Raw genomic sequence first — 16,975 nt, forward strand, 5'->3', positions numbered from 1 at the left:
TCCCTTGGGGACACTGGTGGGGCCTTGGGAGCTATTCTCTTTGCAGCAGCTGCTCCCGTGGGGACACTGGCGGGGCCTCGGGAGGAGTTACTCTCTCTGCAGAAGCTGCTCCTGTGGGGACACTGGCGGGGCCTCGGGAGGACCTACTCTCTCTGCAGCAGCTGCTCCTGCAGGGCGGTCCGCTCTTCCTTCAGGTCTCTCACGGCCCCTCGGAGACGCTCATGGTCCTTGCTGCGGTCCCCTCGTGGCTGTCTGTGCAGCACAGAGCTGGATGCAGGGCAGGCTGGCGGGTGTGATCTGACTGGTTCTGCGGCGTGTGGTTTTGAGCTCTCCATCACACTTAGTTTCTGGAGGCAACACAGGCATGTTTTAGATGCTAGTTCTCATTTCTACTTTCTATTTACTAAACCCAGAAAAGAGGCACCAAAGCAGGGCGAACCAAGTCTCCAGCAGGGCCACGAGAAAGCTTTGAGGGGACCCGAGTTACCCGGAGACACAGCGGGGCACAGGGCTACTGGAAGAGCATGATCCCTGCTCAGCTCTCTTTAATCAGAAGTGAGGCACGCCAGACCCCTGCCGAGGCAAGGCACAGGCAGAAGCCATTAAAATAGAGAGGAGGGCATGAGGGGAGGTGACTCAAACGACTCTGCACATCTACCTTCCTGCCCGTCCCCACCCTCCACTCCTGCCTCTCCCGGCTCTCGGACGTGCTGCCCACTGTGCTTCCAAACCACCTCTGGGTGCCTTGACTTCCCAACAAGTTCTATATTTTAAACGTTCACAATTTATAGAAACTTCTCTTCTTGTTTTTTTTTTTTTTGAGACAGGGTCTGGCTCTGTCACCTAGGCTGGAGTGCAATCACAGCTTGTTGCATTCTTGAACTCCTGGGTTCAAGCGTTCCTCCTGCCTCAGCCTCCCAAGTAGCTGGGAATACAGGTGTGCACCACCACACCCGGCTAATTGTTTTCATTTTTGTAGAGATGGGGTCTTGCTATGTTGTCCAGGCTGGTCTCAAATTCCTGGGCTCAAGCAATCCTCCTCTCAAAGTACTGGGATTGCAGGTGTGAGTCATTGTATCTGGCTAGTTTTCTACATTGTAAATATGTAAAAAACTATTTTTCAAAAACGTTTTTCCTTCTAGGTTTATTCTTCTTGGCCAAACAACACAGATGCTCTAATTTACTATTTAAAATACAAAGGTCCAGGCCGGGCACGGTGGCTCACGACTGTAATCCCAGCACTTTGAAAGGCCAAGGTGGGCAGATCACTTGAGAGTTTGAGACCAGTCTGGCCAACATGGTGAAACCTCATGTCTACTAAAAATATAAAAATTAGCTGGGCATGGTGGTGGGCACCTGTAATCCCAGCTACTGGGGAGGCTGAGGCAGGAGACTGCCTGAACCCAGGAGGCAGAAGTTGTAGTCAGTCGAGATTATGCCACTGCACTCCAGCCTGGGCGACAGAGTGAGACTCCATCTCAAAAAAAAAAAAAAAAGAAAAAACCAGCCTGGCTCAGTGGCTCATGCTTGTAATCCCAGCACTTCAGGAGGCCAAGGCGGGCGGATCACGAGGTCAGGAGATGGAGACCATCCTGGCTAACATAGTGAAACCCTATCTCTACTAAAAATACAAAAAATTAGCCGGGCGTGGTGGCAGGCGCCTGTAGTCCCAGCTACTGGGGATGCTGAGGCAGGAGAATCACTTGAACCTGGGAGGCGGAGGTTGCAGTGAGCTGAGATTGCACAACTGCACTCCAGCCTGGGGACAGAGCGAGACTCCATCTTAAAAAATACAACCCCAAACAGAGGTCCAATTCCAGTAGAATCAGCCTAATTCCTACTTTGCAAAGTCGCGTAGGGGATGTGGGGAAACGTTCATTTCCCGATATTTCTGGCTGACCAGGAGTTGGGTCAACAGTTCCCTGTGGATTCCAACACAACTCGAGTGGTGGAGGCAGCGCCTGGTCGTCGACAGGCAGGGCACAGCCCACAGCCTGCACAGGCGGGCTGGACCGTGAGGGGCTCCAGTGCGAAGCGCGTCTGCCTGCGGCCACGCACAGAAGCTCACAGCCCAGCGAGGGGCGTGAGAGCTGCCTTCAGTGTTGTCTACACCTGGAAGAAGTCTCCTTGCGGTCTGTGTGTGGCGCTGCCTGGCGGACAGCCAGTGCCATGCTCAGCGCCACCTTCCGCACCCTGTGAGCCCGTCCCCACAGCATGAGGCCCCTGGTCCTCAAGGACAGTGGCCCTGAGACGCCCGCTCACCTTCTCCAGCTCCACAATGCGTCTCAGCAGCCGGGGCTTGCTCCACTCCACATAACCTGAGGGAAGCAGTGTGGTTTCAAACGGCTCCTGGCGAGCACTGCCAGCAGGGCCACCCTTCTCAGGTACAGCCTGAGGCTCCTCTCCCGCAGCCGGAGCAGCCTGCGGGGCTGCAGAGCCACTCTGACAGGTCCCGGCCCCCTGGGGGTTTCGCCAGCACGGGCCCAGTCTCTGTCCCCTTGGACCATGAAGAGATGTCTGTACTAATGGCCTCCAAGCATCTCAGGGTGACGTGCTTTCCCATTCCACCTGGCCAGGCCATTAAGACAGTTCTCATCAAGATCTCCGATGACTATCATTCTGCCAAATCCAACAATCGGTTCTCAGTCTGTCCCCTTCCTGGCATGTACAGCCCCTTGCTGGCCACTCCTCCCCTCTGCCTTGTTGGCTGCCGCCCGCCCCACCATACACGGCCAGGTTCAGGGCCTGACCCCTGCTCCTCTCACTCCGGGTGAGCTCACTCGATCCACCTGAGTGCTGGTGACTTGCATGCTTGGCTCTCCAGACCAGGCCTCTGTCCCGCACCCCCCACACAGCCACTGCCTGGCCCGCACTCCCACACACTCAGACCTCCCGTGGCCCTTCCCCATCTCAGGAAACAGCAACTCTGTCTTTTCAGTTGCTGGGACGAAAAGCCTTGGAGCCTGGCTGCTCCCTCTCAGAGCCTACACCCTCTCTGCAGTTTCCCTAAGCTCTGGCTATAAGATGCAACCAGACCCCGACCACCTTTCACCACACCCCGACCACCTTTCACCACACCCACTGCTCCCCACATCCAGGCCACCAGCAGCCCGACTAGACAAGCGCAGAAGCCTCTGTCTGCCACCATCCCTGTCTCTGCACAGAAGCCAGGGGGCCTCGGGAAGCAGCACGGCCCCTCCACCCTCTGCCTCACACTCCCACGGCACCCTTAAGGCTCCCATGGCACCCTGCCCCACCGCCCCACGGGGCCTCAGGGGCCACACTCCACGTGTCTCCCAGGTACTCAGCCCTGCCCCGCCTGTCCCACCCCTGCTGCCATCTTCATGGCTGTCTCGCCCCTTCTGGGTCCCACTCAGCTGTCACTGTCTTGGGGGCGCCTTCCCGTCAACTCTGCTTGCAGCTGCACACACCACCTGCCTCACCCCAAAATGTGTCCTCCTCCCCTCCTCCATGGCACGGCCATCTGACACACCTGTCACGCATCTGACCCAGCTCCTCCCTCCCTCCAAAAGCACTGTCTCCTCGAGGGACGTCTGTGAGCTTCCGTTCACAGCTCCATCCCCCGGGCACCGTGTGGCCCGTGGCAGGTGCTGGCGCACGTGGGAATTGGCATCGCTCAAGGGTTCACATCTGCCCTCGTGGTGCCTGTCCAGTGGCCATGCCCTGCCCTTCCCTGGCCTCCCTCCTGCAGTGGCTTTCAGGAAGGTACCCTGTGTCTTGGAGATGGTTGGGGAGGTGCTCAGCACGCGGTCCAGGTCCTCCTTCAGGCTCTGGTTCTCCTCCGTGAGCTCCTGGACGCTCCGGGACAAGTTCAGGAGGGCACTGCCCATCTTCTTCTGCCTTTTGGTGCCCGTCTTCTTCTCCCCCAGGGGCCTAGAACAACCAAATCGTGGGCTGAGGTTTGCATTGCTAAGCTGGTTTCACACATGCTTGAAATGAGGGGCAGGTGAATCACAGCTTGCTTTGCTGGTCATGAGCTCAGAGTGGCTTTTGCAGGTAAGTATTTGAAATCGAATAGGCAGTAATAACTTTGAACCCTAAATAAGCAAAACGTTAGCACCCAAAATGGAACCCCATCCTTAAGCAAGGTAAACCTGTGTAACAAAATATCGTACTCAAGTAACAGTATTGTATTTTCCATGCCATCACTAGAAGGGTTATGGAAACATATCTTGTTCCAGCAGGTGCCTACAGAATAGCTTAGATTTCACTTCTTAGCCCACAAAGTCTAAAGTATAGTCGATCCTCATTATCTGCAGATCCCATAATTGCAAATGTGCTTGCTGCTAAAATGGATCCGTCAGCCCAAAATCAATATGCACGGGGGTTTTGTGGGAATTCTCACACGTGCACAGGTCATGAAAAATGCCAGCTCGGGTTGAACCAGGTGTTGCTCGGCTCCTCACCTCAGCTCATGTAAAAACAAGTGTGCTTTCTGTGGCCTGCCTGGTGCTGTGGCTCTCACGCTTCTGTGCTGTTTGCTGGTGATGCTGCCTTGAGTGGGCTGGACTGCAGTGCTGAGTGCTGTCCAGTGCCTCTAAGCTCAGGAAGGCTGTGTGGGCCCCTGTAGAGATGCTTATGTGTGTGCGAGAAGCCTCATTCAGGCCAGCCGTGAGTTTGATGAAAATTAATCTACAATCACTACTAAATAGGGTGTCTTTAAACAGACACACACATTAGCCAGGTTATACTTTGACTGGCTGATAAAAATGTTGCGACCAGGCCGGGCGCGGTGGCTCACGCCTGTAATCCCAGCACTCTGGGAGGCCAAGGCAGGCGGATCACCTGAGGTCAGGAGTTCGAGACCAGCCTTGCCAACATGGTAAAACCCCATCTCTACTAAAAATACAAAATTTATCCGGGCGTGGTGGCACATGCCTGTACAGTGCCAGCTACTCGGGAGGCTGAGGCAAGATAATCACTTGAACCCAGGAGACGGAGGTTGCAGTGAGCTGAGATTGCATCACTGCACTCCAGCTTGGGCAACATTTTCCAAAAATATATATATATATATTGTGAGCAGAAGTTCGCAGGAGCCCTGTTCCTCCCCTAGGAGCAGTGGTTTAGCATTCGCTCATTCCATGTTCACGGAGACTTTATAACTCTGTAAGGCAGACGTGATAACCACTGCACTACAAAAACCTACAGACACTTTGTAATTGAATAATGAGAATCAATTGTAGTTAGTATCTGGCCCTTTACAGAAAAAGTTTTCCAACCAGTTTTAAGGATTAGGGGTAAAGAAAAAGGAAAGCAGTCCGTGACATCAGCAAGCTGCTGCAGAGGCCAGTGACACGGCCAAAGCCACCGTCAGGGATCAGCCACCCAGAAGCGGATGGCAGCCTGGTGCTGCATCCGTTGGGAAAGGGACATGGGAGATCTACCAGACAAGGAGAACCTCAGTGTTTCTCCTGATAAACTTATTTAGGAAAACATTAGGTGGCAAAGTAAACTTGTCCTTGTATGCAATGTCTTCCTAAAAAGGTGGATCTGCTTTGAAACAGCACTTTCTAGCTCTAAGCTGGAAGGCAGGATGTAGGATCTAGAACGAACACGGGCAGCACTGAACAAGCGCTGGTCGTCAACACGTGGTCACTATGAGTAGTCTGTGAACACCGCAAATGGAAACGTATCAACTCTAACCCTGAACAGAACAGTGCGGTGTTGGCACCACTGCCAAGCTAAGGGCAGTGTATGCTGCACCCACGTGACAGCCACACGCTGTCAGAGGAGCTTCCACAACGTGAAGGCAACACACAAAACGCAGCTCACAAAAGGCCATCATACTTCTTTCCGGTGGTTTCAGAACTTGCCAAGAGGGTCTGGAGACGATGCACCTGTAAATACCAAATTGAAATGCATGAAAACACAAGGCTAGCATGGAGAAGACCTTCTCTGAGAAGACTGACATCACAGTCCTGACCACTGCCTACAGCCGGAAGCGAAAACTAAGTGGTCGCACTTCATCTTTCCATTGGGCTTGAAGCAGGAGCAGGCTCCAGGAGCGCAGCTCTGGGCCACCTGGACTCGACCCACCACGTGGGGCCAGTGCCGGTCCCCTCCCACTTGGTGCCCCCAACTCAGTGCCGGCCCTCCGCCCCGCCGCCCAGCACGGTGCCCGCCCTCCGCCCCGCTGCCCAGCACAGCGCACCTCCTCGTAGTACGTCTCCATGGCGATCCGCATCTCTTCCAAGTTGGTGGTCTTCATATCAGCCTGGAGTTTGCTGAAAACCCAAGTTCAGTGTTAACAGGGCCGTGCCAGTGTTCCCAGGGGACAGAGCAAGAGGAAGAGTTTCCCAGAACATTCGGAAGAGGAGAGAGAAGAAACATTTGGAAGAGACCCGGGATGGGAGGGAAAAGCCTGAATGGGCCTTCACTCAGCTTGTGCCTTGAACAAGGGACTCGTTTCAAGCCTGATGGGAGAATTCCTCACACTGGAAAGCATCCCCTGTGTAGACCAGCTGCTTCGCAAAGTGAATAAAGATTCCCTAGAGATACTCTTCTCCAAGATGCTGTCTTTAAAAGACTAGATTAATGGTGAGGAAAGACTTCGGAGCTTAGAGAGGACAAGCCGCTTTGAGTGGTTGGTTTTGTGCGGAAGAGAGAATCACCTTTTCCCTGGCACTGTCAGGCTGTCCCCTCGCTCTCAACACAGAGCAGACTTTAAATAGAGACAGCGATAGAGAAACCAAAGTAAGGTCATGGAGGTTCTGCACTGAAACAAGAAGAAATCTGCAAACTTAAGTTGACAAAATTGGGCAGGACATGAGGGGGGAACTATTGTACGAACAGGAGACATGAGGCAATGGATGTGTGGCCTCAGTTTCCCTTAAAGAAACCAAAACACGGCCTAGAAGGACTCTCCGTTCGCGCTCGAAAGGCAGGTAAAGAAACGCGAGTAGCCACACCAAAAACAGCACAGGGACGGCGCAGGACTGAGGCATGGAAACCTCATCCTGGGAAGATACAGGGTCCACAGAGCAAGCAGAGAGAAAGCATTCCTTAAATACAGGAAGAAGTTGAAGGGAAATATTTAGAGGGAACAAAGACAATTAAAAAAATTAAAAAGAGGCAGCTAATATTTACCTTCGACTTTGGGGTGGGAGTAGGGACACAGGACAGGGGTTGGGGAGGAACAAAGGCTGGAGTCTGAGCGAGCAGCACAGGGGGGCAGGAGGCAGGGGAGAGGATGCAGGCCCTGCGCCCACCTGATGGTGCCATCCTTCTCCTTGCACTGCTGCTCCAGCTTCAAGATCCTCTGCTTCAGCCCATTAATGACCTGCCGGGGAACATGCCCATCAGGCAGGCCACCCCCACTCTCCCTCAGTAGACGTGGCTGTCCCCTCCTCCCAGAGCACCTGCACACCTCACTGGCCTTCCTCCCTCCAGCACTGTCCTCTCTTCTAGACTACAGGCCCAGGGAAGAGGGAGGGCCCCACTGTGCTGTCCTCTCCCTGAGTAAAGCTGGGTGAATGGCAGGGGTGTGACACCGGCTGGAGCAGGAGGAGGTGGCAGCCATCGTGGGCACACTGACCGACTGGCAGCCCTTCCCCAAGCACACCACACACTTCGGGGACAGAGCAGGGTGCTCCCTTGATTATATTAAATAAAGGAAGCAGCCCCATCACCAGCTGGAGAAACCCCGGACTCAAAGCCCCTAGGGCCACCCAGTTCAGTCTCCACAGGGCAGCGAGTGGGGCTGGGAGACAGCGCAGCCGTAGGGCCCCGAGGAGCCGCTCCCCTCCATCTGGGGAAGGGAGAACAGCTCCAGAGGCCTCCTCACCTCCTTTTCTGTGAATGTCTTGCTTGGAGGAGACAACATTCTTATATTCTTTAAAGAACATTCTTTTCTTCTCAATAGACAACTTTTAAATGGAGATGGGGTTTCACTATGCTGCCCAGGCTGGCATTGAACTCCTGGGCTCAAGCAATCTGCCTGCTTTGGCCTCCCAAAGTACTAGGATTATGTGTGTGAGCCACCACACCAGGCTTGAATACACAACTTTTACATTGGATTTTAAAGTCATTTTAAGTTATGTTAGTTGGCTGGGTGCAGTGGCTTACGCCTGTAATCCCAGCACTTTGGGAGGCCAAGGCAGGTGGATTGCCTGAGGTTAGGAGTTTAAGACTAGCCTGGCCAACATGGTGAAAACCCATCTCTACTAAAAATACAAAAATTAGCCGGGCACGGTGGTAGATGCCTGTAATCCCAGCTACTCAGGACACTGAGGCAGAAGAATCGCTTGAACACGCGAGGTGGAGGTTGCAGTGAGCCGAGATCTCACCACTGCACTCCAGCCTGGGCGACAGAGCCAGACTCAGTCTCAAAATAAATAAATGAACAAACAAATAAATTATATTAGTCATACATGAATACATTTTCCTTAAAAAAATGAAGATGTTACAGGACTGGGTGCGGTGACTCACGCCTGTAATCCCAGCACTTCGGAAGGCCAAGGCGGGTAGATCACAAGGTTAAGAGATCGAGACCATCCTGGCTAACACAGTGAAACCCCATCTCTACTAAAAATACAAAAAATTAGCCAGGCATGGTGGCAGGTGCCTGTAGTCCCACCTACTAGGGAGGCTGAGGCAGAATGGCGTGAACCTGGGAGGCGGAGCTTGCAGTGAGCTAAGATCGCGCCACTGCACTCCAGCCTGGGCAATAGAGCAAGACGCTGTCTCAAAAACAAAACAAAACAAAACAAAAATGAAGACGTTATAGAGGCTAAAATACTCTGACCTGGCCACTCCCCTCTTCAGCCAACTGAATCCTGTTTCCACTTGCATGCCCCTCTGCACCTGGTTCTGTGCATGGCTGTGTGTGTGCACTCGGGGAGTCAGGCCCTCTGTTCTCACAGAAACGGGGCTCTGTCACACGCATCCCTCTGAATCTTGTTTTTTTTTTTTCCTGACATTCAACAAATCCTCCTGGTGCTCTGTCCCTGCTGGCGCCTGTGAATCCACACTATTTCCCACAGTCTCTCCATCCAGTCTCTCCTATTGATAGACACTTTTTGTTTTTTGAGACAGAATCTCATTCTTGTAGCCCAGGCTGGAGTGCAGGGGCATGCTCTCGGCTCTCTGCAACCTCTGCCTCCTGGGTTCAAGCGATTCTCCTGCCTCAGCCTCCTGAGTAGCTGGGATTACAGGCACATCACCACACCCGGCTAATTTTTTGTATTTTTAGTACAGACGGGGCTTCACCATGTGGGCCAGGCTGGTTTCAAACTCCTGACTTCAGGTGATCCACCCGCCTCGGCCTCCCAAAGTGCTGGGATTACAGGCATGAGGCACTGCGCCCGGCCAATAGACCCTTTTAAAATCTTTTTTTTTTTTTTTTTTAGCTATCCTCTAAAACCTATCACTGTGGCCTACTGACACATACTTCAGTTGTAGCCCATTTTTGTGATTCTGGTCAATCCTATAATCAAAATCCTTGGCCAGGTCTCCTCAGGCACATCTGCAAATGTTTCTTGAAGGCAGGTGATGACAAGTAGATGTGGTAGGGTGCAGCCACTCTGGTGGACAATTTGCCATATGATAATGAATACTGCATATACCCTAGGATCTAGAATTCCTAGTTTAAATTAACGTTAGCCAGGTGCGGTGGCTGAGGCCTGTAATCCCAACACTTTAGGAGGCCGAGGCAGAAGGATCGCATGAGCCTGGGCAACTTCGTGAGACCCCATCTTACCAAAACTAAAAGAAAATTAGCTGGGTGTGGTGGCACGTGCCTGTGGTCCCGGGTGCTCAGGAGGTTGAGGTGGGAGCATTCCCTGAGCCAGGGATCGCCTGAGCCGAATGCTGCAGTGAGCCATGATCCTGCCACTGCACGCCAGCCTGGGCAGCAGAGTGAGTCCCTGTCTCAAGAAAAAAAAAACAAACCCACAGACACGCTCACAGAGCACCAGAACAACAAAAATATGGAGCCCTTTCCTTACGAAAGTACCCACTACTTACAGGCATTTGTTAAGGATTTACTTTGTGCCATCCCAGGTGCAGAACCAGGCTCTCATCTACTTTAAACACGTAATGATTATACAATCGTTCTACATTCTGTATCTGTGACATAGTTCGGAGGAGACAGCTTTTTTCTTTAGAGATGTATGGCTTTTTTGTATATTCTGAACAGAACACTTTGCTGTTTTGATCCATAATATCCTTCCCCTCCCCCATGACAGTGATCTGGGTGCTCCTAGTCCCATGGGTTTTGATTCCGTCACTTCTAATTTTACATGATCAAATCCATTAATCACGTCGTTCATGTTATTTTATTATTTGTGTTCAATAATCTCAAAATCGTATCCCTTTCGGTTTTCTTGCAGCATTTCCCGCTTTAGGAGGAGTACTGTGCTACCTACAGTTGATCGCCACGGCATTACCATTCCAAAACGCAACGTCTTCCCTCCTTCCATTTCATTCCACTTTTTACATATCATCACATAGTACCTGGGGGGTCTGGATCTATCTGAAGGACTTTATCGCTGCCCTGGCTCCCTGATTTACCTCTGTAGCACTTGTTTTTTTTTTTTTTTTTTTTTTTTTTTTGTCGCCCAGGCTGGAGGGCAGTGGCACCATCTCAGCTCACTGCAACCTCTGCCATACAGGTTCAAGCGATTCTTGTGCCTCAGCCTTCTGAGTAGCCAGGACTACAGGAGCAGGCTGCCATACCCGGCTTCTTTGTATTTTTAGTAGAGACAGGGTTTTACCACGTTGGCCAGGCTGGTCTCAAACTCCTGACCTCAAGTGATCCACCTGCCTCAGCCTCCCAAAGTGCTGGGAGCACTTGTTGAGCTTAATGTATTTTCTCAGGTGTGAGGGAGAAGTTGCCCATTGTGACGGGTTTTTCCTACAGTGTCTTGCTTAGCCTCTGTGGTGAGCCTGCTGACCCCCCTCCCCGTGGCATCCCCAGGTGTCAGTGGAGAAGGGTTTGGGGGTCCGCAGTCGCCTCCCGCCTGCTACTCTTCATGAGTGAGTGCTGCAGGGAAGGGCGTCCCCGCTGTGGCTGTCCCCGGTAACTAGCGTCTAGGGAAAGGCTCTGCCCTGCACAGCCCATACTCACCCAACTGGCCTCGGGCCTTTTCTCTGCCAGAGTCCGAACAAAATCTGTGCCCTGTGGTAAGCAGATTGAGACATGAAGACGGCCTTCGGTGTAGCCCACAGCAGGGCTGGCTGGTAGATGCCCCGAGGACCCTCCCCGCGCCCCGTCCCTGAAGCGCCAGGAGCTTACGCGGCTGGGATCAAGGAGCTGCTCTATCTGCCGGTCCTTCCTGCTGTTTTCCTCCTCCAGGCGCCGGAGCTTCGTTCTCATTAGGTCCACATCGCTCTTCTGCACGTGCAATGACTGAAGAAAAGAAGGGCCATGCACGGCCATCCACACACCGCTGCGCACACGCCGCACACACGCCGTGCGCACGTCCTCGCACGCACAGCCAAGCACACGCTGCTGCGCACACGCTGCACACACGTCCCCAGGCAGCCAAGCACATGCCGCACACACGGCCCCGGGCAGCCAAGCACATGCCGCACACGTCCCTGCGCAGCCAAGCACACCACATCATGCACACGCTGCACACAGGTCCCCCCACGCACAGCCACGCACACGCCGCTGCGCACATGCCACACACGCCCCCAAGTACACTGCCATGCACACACCACTACACACACACCGCACACAGCCATGCACACCACACCGCGCACAGGCCCAGGGAAGCACTGAGCTGGGAGATTTGGAAAGCTGCCTGGCACGGTGTGTGGTGGGTGGGGAGAGATCTGGATGTCACATGAGGGCACCAGAGGGCACGCCTGGCATTTAGTGGGTGGGGACGGGGAAAGCTGGATGGGCAGGAAGCCCCCACAGAGAAGAACTGCCCCACCCAAGATACCAACGGCACCCGTGCTGAGAAACCCCGTCCCACGGAATGCACGGGAAAGGAATGCCGCCAACACTGGGGCTGGACGGTGATGCACCATGCATTCTCTCCCATGACCACACAAGAAAGTCCGTTTTGTTCACATTTTTATCAATAAAACTCATCCAAGGCTAATATGCATTTCAAATGCTTATCCTCAGCTACAGCTCAGGTGGAAGGCAGTGCTTCCCAATCTTTATCTGTGGACAAATTCTTTACCAATTTGTGGTGACCTGACGGGGGACAAAAAAGACTGTGTAGTCGGGGCCGGGTGCAGTGGCTTACCCCTGTAATCCCAGCACTTTAAGAGGCCGAGGCGGGTGGATCACGAGGTCAGGAGTTTGAGACCAGCCTGGCCAGCATGGTGAAACCCCATCTCTACAAAAAATACAAAAAATTAGCCGGGCGTGGTGGCAGGTGCCTGTAATCCCAGCTACTCGGGAGGCTGAGGCAGGAGAATCGCTTGAACCTGGGACGGGGTGGGTGCAGTGAGCCAAGACTGCGCCACCGCACTCCAGCCTAGATGAGAGTGAGACTCTGTCTCAAAAAAAAACAAAAAAACAAAAAAACTATGTAGTCGATTTCTTACAAAACTAAGTTTATTCAATCTCTACAACTATCCTGTACTTTGAAATTATGTTCTTCCTACTATTTTCGTGGTAGATAAAGTCCAGGAAAGAAACAGCATGTAGGCTGGGCTGTGCCACAGCTCACCAACTCCCAGCCTCAGCCTGCATCTAACCGCCAGCCATCCTCCCACACGGCCTTCTTGCAAAAGACTGTGGTGTTCCAGAGACTGGACCTCTGAGCAAAAGACAATCTGGAGTGCGCACCCCGTGGGGGTGGCTCGGCACTTCAGCCACATCCACAGCTGGCAAGATCGCTGAAGACAAACCCACAGATTCAGGAGGCATGACGACAAGCCGGCACTCAGCTTGTGGAGTCAATGAGCGAAGGCCCAGCCATGGAGGAAGATGGGAGCTCTAGTAACAGGACTGCTGCTTCCAGGAGCGTGACCTAGATTCACCCCTCCCAACTCCTCCTGTCAGTTCCACTCAACACCTGCGCTCCATGTGTAATGCAATCTAAGACTGGAAAGGTGGAGGTGGCAGACAGGCCGGGACTTGGGGGGCCAGTGATCGACATGGCAGGGAGCTCCTTCAGTTTTCTTTCTGCCTCATCTGGGCTGGATGCTGGAGAAGCCAACAGCCTAAAAACGCCAGTGGGTGCAGACAATAAAAGCCCACGCAAAGCCTCTTCTCTCCAGCCAGAAGACAAGGAAAGGAACAGACCAACAAGGCAGAAACCGACAGGCAGGAGCCACTCTACCCTAGGCAGACCACGGAAAACGCCACAGTCCTCCCCACAGCACAGGCTACGTGGGGAGCCCGGCCACTCACCCTTGTCCGGCTGCACCCAGGCCCCTCCCCTCCTGCACTGGTGGGGCTCCAGAGAAGGCCGTGCAGAGTCGGGACCACCATCGCCTGGCGGCAACAAGGCCACCCCTGCATCGGCGAAGGCTGAGCGGAAGCAGTACAGGTGGCCCTTCCCTCCCAGCCAGGGCGGCGGCAGCAGAGGCTGAGTGAGGAGCCCAAACTCCCGCCCTGCCCAGCGGGAATGAGGAGCCCCTCCGAGAGCAGGGGTTGATGATGGCTGAGTGGGAACTGGACCTCCACCCTCGCGGGTGGTAGTGAGGCGGTGCTCCCTTGACCCACAGGGCAGCGTGAGAGGAGGCCTGCCACAGCACAGGATTGAGCAAGAGTCAGAGTTTCGCGACGAAACACTCCGAGCGTCCTGGTTTCAAGGAAATCACTTTTATACTAAGAACCAAGAATAGCTCAACCTGAATGAAGAAAAACAAGCTACAACGTCAACACTGAGATGGCCTGGACATTAGAATCCCGCTGCAGACTTACGGCAGCCGCCACAAAGATGCGCCAGTGACCGACGACAGACACGCTTGAAACAAGTGAAGAGGCAGGGCGGGCGTCTCAGTGAAGACCAAGACAGAAGGGGCCGCATGGAGATTTCAGAACGCAACAGAGACAGTAAGGTTACACCCAACAACGGGCTCAACGGCAGGATGCAGAGGCCAGCGGAAAGCATCCGTGAGCTGGAGGGCCGAACAATGAAGCTATCCAATCTTCATGAAGGAAGACTGAACAGAGACCAGGGACCTGAGCAGCTGTCACCAAGGAGGGCAAGGCTGAAAAAACAACTCAAGACTTGATGGCTGAAAATGTCCCAGATCTGACAAAAGACAAACCTACAGATTCAAGAGGCTGAGAAAATCCCAAACGAGATAACCCCCCAGTCCACACCGAGTTCATTCAGCTCATTCCAACCAGAATGAGGATCACGTCCGTGACATCCTCAACATGCAGCCGCCGCCTGTGCTCAGAATCTCCAAGGCCAGGGCACGCACCTGCTCCTCAGCGGCACGGCCAGTCAGACAGCTCTCGTGGCAAGAGTGTTCTCACACAGCCTCAAGTCTGACTGTTCTCTACAGCCAACAGAGAAGGTGCTGTCTTTTGTACAATGGCCTACTCCAGGTTCCCCAGTTTCTTCCCAGCTCCCCAGGGGAAATGGCTTCCAGATCCTCTTCTGTGCTCTGGGGGTGAGGCTGCCAATGCCCTATTGCCCTCTGGTGCCCCAGCTGAACGCAGTGTCTCAGATACACATCAACTGGTGGAGACAGTAGGTCTATAAACAGACTAAAATTATGGAAGGAAATGAACACAGATGACTTCTCCAGGGCAAACATTTATGGATATTGAGAGCCAGCGGGATGGTAACGGTGCTGGTGGCAGTGACAATGATGATATAGCTCAATGCAGTTCATACTTTCATGAATGGGAGGGGCCATGGGGTAATATAGAGTCTTGGCCTTGGGAGGCAGGTGACCTTGAATCTTGCTTCTGCTACTGGTTGACCTTGGACAGACTACTAACATCGCTGAGTCTCAAGTCCATCAGCAGACGGTGGTTGTAACAAGTGGCCCTGCCTGTCCCACAGAGCTTCTGTAGAGGGCAACTGAGATAGGGCACATGAGATGTCTTGATAACATAAAGCATGGCATACATGGAAGGTTATTGATAACTCTACCAGTGGCCTTATCACAGTACCCAATCTCAGGACACAAGGGGACTCTGAAGTTTATCTAGTCCTCATCCAGTCTTCCCCATCATGCTGGAGAAGCAGAACACAGATGGAACATGAGCTCTGCTGCCTTTTACGTGCTGGTGCTACGGCCTTTAACCAGGAACACCAGCTCCTAGGATACTACGCCACGGCTCAAACTCAGGTTCAACCCCAATGCTGCCGCTCTTCCCATCTGGGCACCTCCCAGCACAGGCACTGATGTTCTAATAGATTGTTATAGGAAGCTTTCACTGTTTCAAATCAATAGAGAACAAACCGAAATACTACCTTCTTTAACTCAATAATCTCGTCATACATGTCTTCCTTCTCTCTGTAGACAGGAGTCCCAGGGACATGACCTAGAGAAAGATAGACAAATCTTTTCAAAGACTATCTAAAAAGTAGAAAGAATTATTGGCTACACTTTAAGGAAAATCTGGAAGTTAATAACATTTCCTTCTAAAAAAGAAAAAAATAAAAAAGCAAAAATAATTCCATGTTTTTTGGCCTGATCATGATACTTCCCCAAGTAGCAAGAAAACTAAAAATGGTAGATATAGAGATGAAGCAAAAAGGAAATAAATAAAGATGTGAAGACCAAGTTTAACGACAGTAAAAGGATGAAAGAAGGGACTCATGGAAGGAGGAGGGACATGTTCAGATTTAAATAGCAAAACAAACAAATACCAAACACAAAAAATGCACAGAGCATCTCAGCGCCCATTCCAATGTAAAAACAGTCATGTTTACTTTGGTTTTAATGATACCTAGTATATTAAACATCTAAATTTCAGCCTAAAAGATAACTCCTAACCAGTAAAAGCAGGAAGGTAATCAATTCCTGGGGTACAGTGAGGAGGTTTTCAATACACCCTGGGAGCTGTTCTTCCTTAAGGAAGATAGGTGGGAAACATGGATAAAGCGAGAGGCCAGGCGCGGTGGCTCACGCCTGTAATCCCAGGACTTTGGGAAGCCAAGGTGGGAGGATCACTTGAGTCCAGGAATTTGAGACCAGCCTGGGCAACATGCGAGATCCCATCTCTAAAAAAAAAAAAAAAAAAAAAAGACTAGACAGGAACATAAACACAGCAACAAGCTGATTCTCTTTGGTGCAACTTGGACTTTTTATCATTATTTATTTATTATTATTTGTTCCTAATATCATTTACTCAATGAATAAATTTAAGCAGGCCTCTGTGTTTAGGGTGGGAGGCACAAATAACACTTGGCAAGACGTCTCTGCACCCACGAGGAAAGCTACCTTCTGGTGCAGGCGGGTTTCGTGAGTCACTGTTCCCACGGCCTCCCAAAACCTCCCACTGACGGAGCTCACACATGAAGCCTGAAATCCCACTCTGACGAAGGACGCCTCCAGCCCAGAGACTGTCCTTTCCTTCCTGTTCTTCCTTGGCCTCGGCCTTGCCACCACTGGCATGCTCACCGTTGCTGGCAGAGCGCCTGAGATGTGGCCTCTTCACTCTGAGGGCGTCTGTCAGACAGTCGGGAGTGCCGCTGGGGACGCCGGTCCACGCATGCTCCCAGGTGAGGGGTGAGTTCAGGGCCTGGGTCAGACTTCCTGGTTTGAATGTGCATGGGTTTAACATGACAGGTACAAACACACACAATGGGAGGTTTTGTTTCTAATCAACTTTCCTGGATTGAAGAAAGCTTAATCACTGGTAGACACCAGCCGTCAGTGGTGTGCTGGTAAATGGTTAATAACCGGCTCCCAAATATACATTAATAAAGTCCTGATTACAGTAGTTGCCTATTTCCACAGTAGAAATATTTCTACCATGTCTAATATCAAGTAGCCAGCATGGCACTGACCAGCCCACCAAACTCCTAAGACTGTAACAGTTGGCTCTGGCAAGACGGCTGGAACCGGCTCCAACTCA

The 16,975-nt window shown here is 52.3% G+C and overlaps 1 protein-coding gene across 24 annotated transcripts in view; it reads right to left on the bottom strand.

The window, feature by feature from the left end:
• The window catches only part of IQCE (IQ motif containing E), a 54,821-nt gene that overhangs the window by 24,528 nt on the left and 13,318 nt on the right, over positions 1 to 16,975 (bottom strand). For 16 of the 24 annotated variants that reach the window (XM_074034303.1, XM_074034297.1, XM_074034293.1 and 13 more), the window contains 10 exons: positions 16,519 to 16,653; positions 15,366 to 15,436; positions 11,255 to 11,368; positions 11,087 to 11,137; positions 7,230 to 7,300; positions 6,173 to 6,245; positions 5,809 to 5,858; positions 3,731 to 3,894; positions 2,263 to 2,318; positions 148 to 347 (listed from right to left, as the gene is read on the bottom strand). In XM_074034303.1, the coding sequence (XP_073890404.1) occupies positions 148 to 347; positions 2,263 to 2,318; positions 3,731 to 3,894; positions 5,809 to 5,858; positions 6,173 to 6,245; positions 7,230 to 7,300; positions 11,087 to 11,137; positions 11,255 to 11,368; positions 15,366 to 15,436; positions 16,519 to 16,653 (985 nt within the window). Of the gene's footprint in view, positions 1 to 147; positions 348 to 2,262; positions 2,319 to 3,730; positions 3,895 to 5,793; positions 5,859 to 6,172; positions 6,246 to 7,229; positions 7,301 to 11,086; positions 11,138 to 11,254; positions 11,369 to 15,365; positions 15,437 to 16,518; positions 16,654 to 16,975 lie in introns of all 24 variants that reach the window. The other 8 variants (XM_074034300.1, XM_065541570.1, XM_065541567.1 and 5 more) reach the window with 1 other exon arrangement.

Source organism: Macaca fascicularis, chromosome 3 (genome assembly GCF_037993035.2).
Source record: "Macaca fascicularis isolate 582-1 chromosome 3, T2T-MFA8v1.1".
Lineage (NCBI taxonomy): Eukaryota > Metazoa > Chordata > Mammalia > Primates > Cercopithecidae > Macaca > Macaca fascicularis.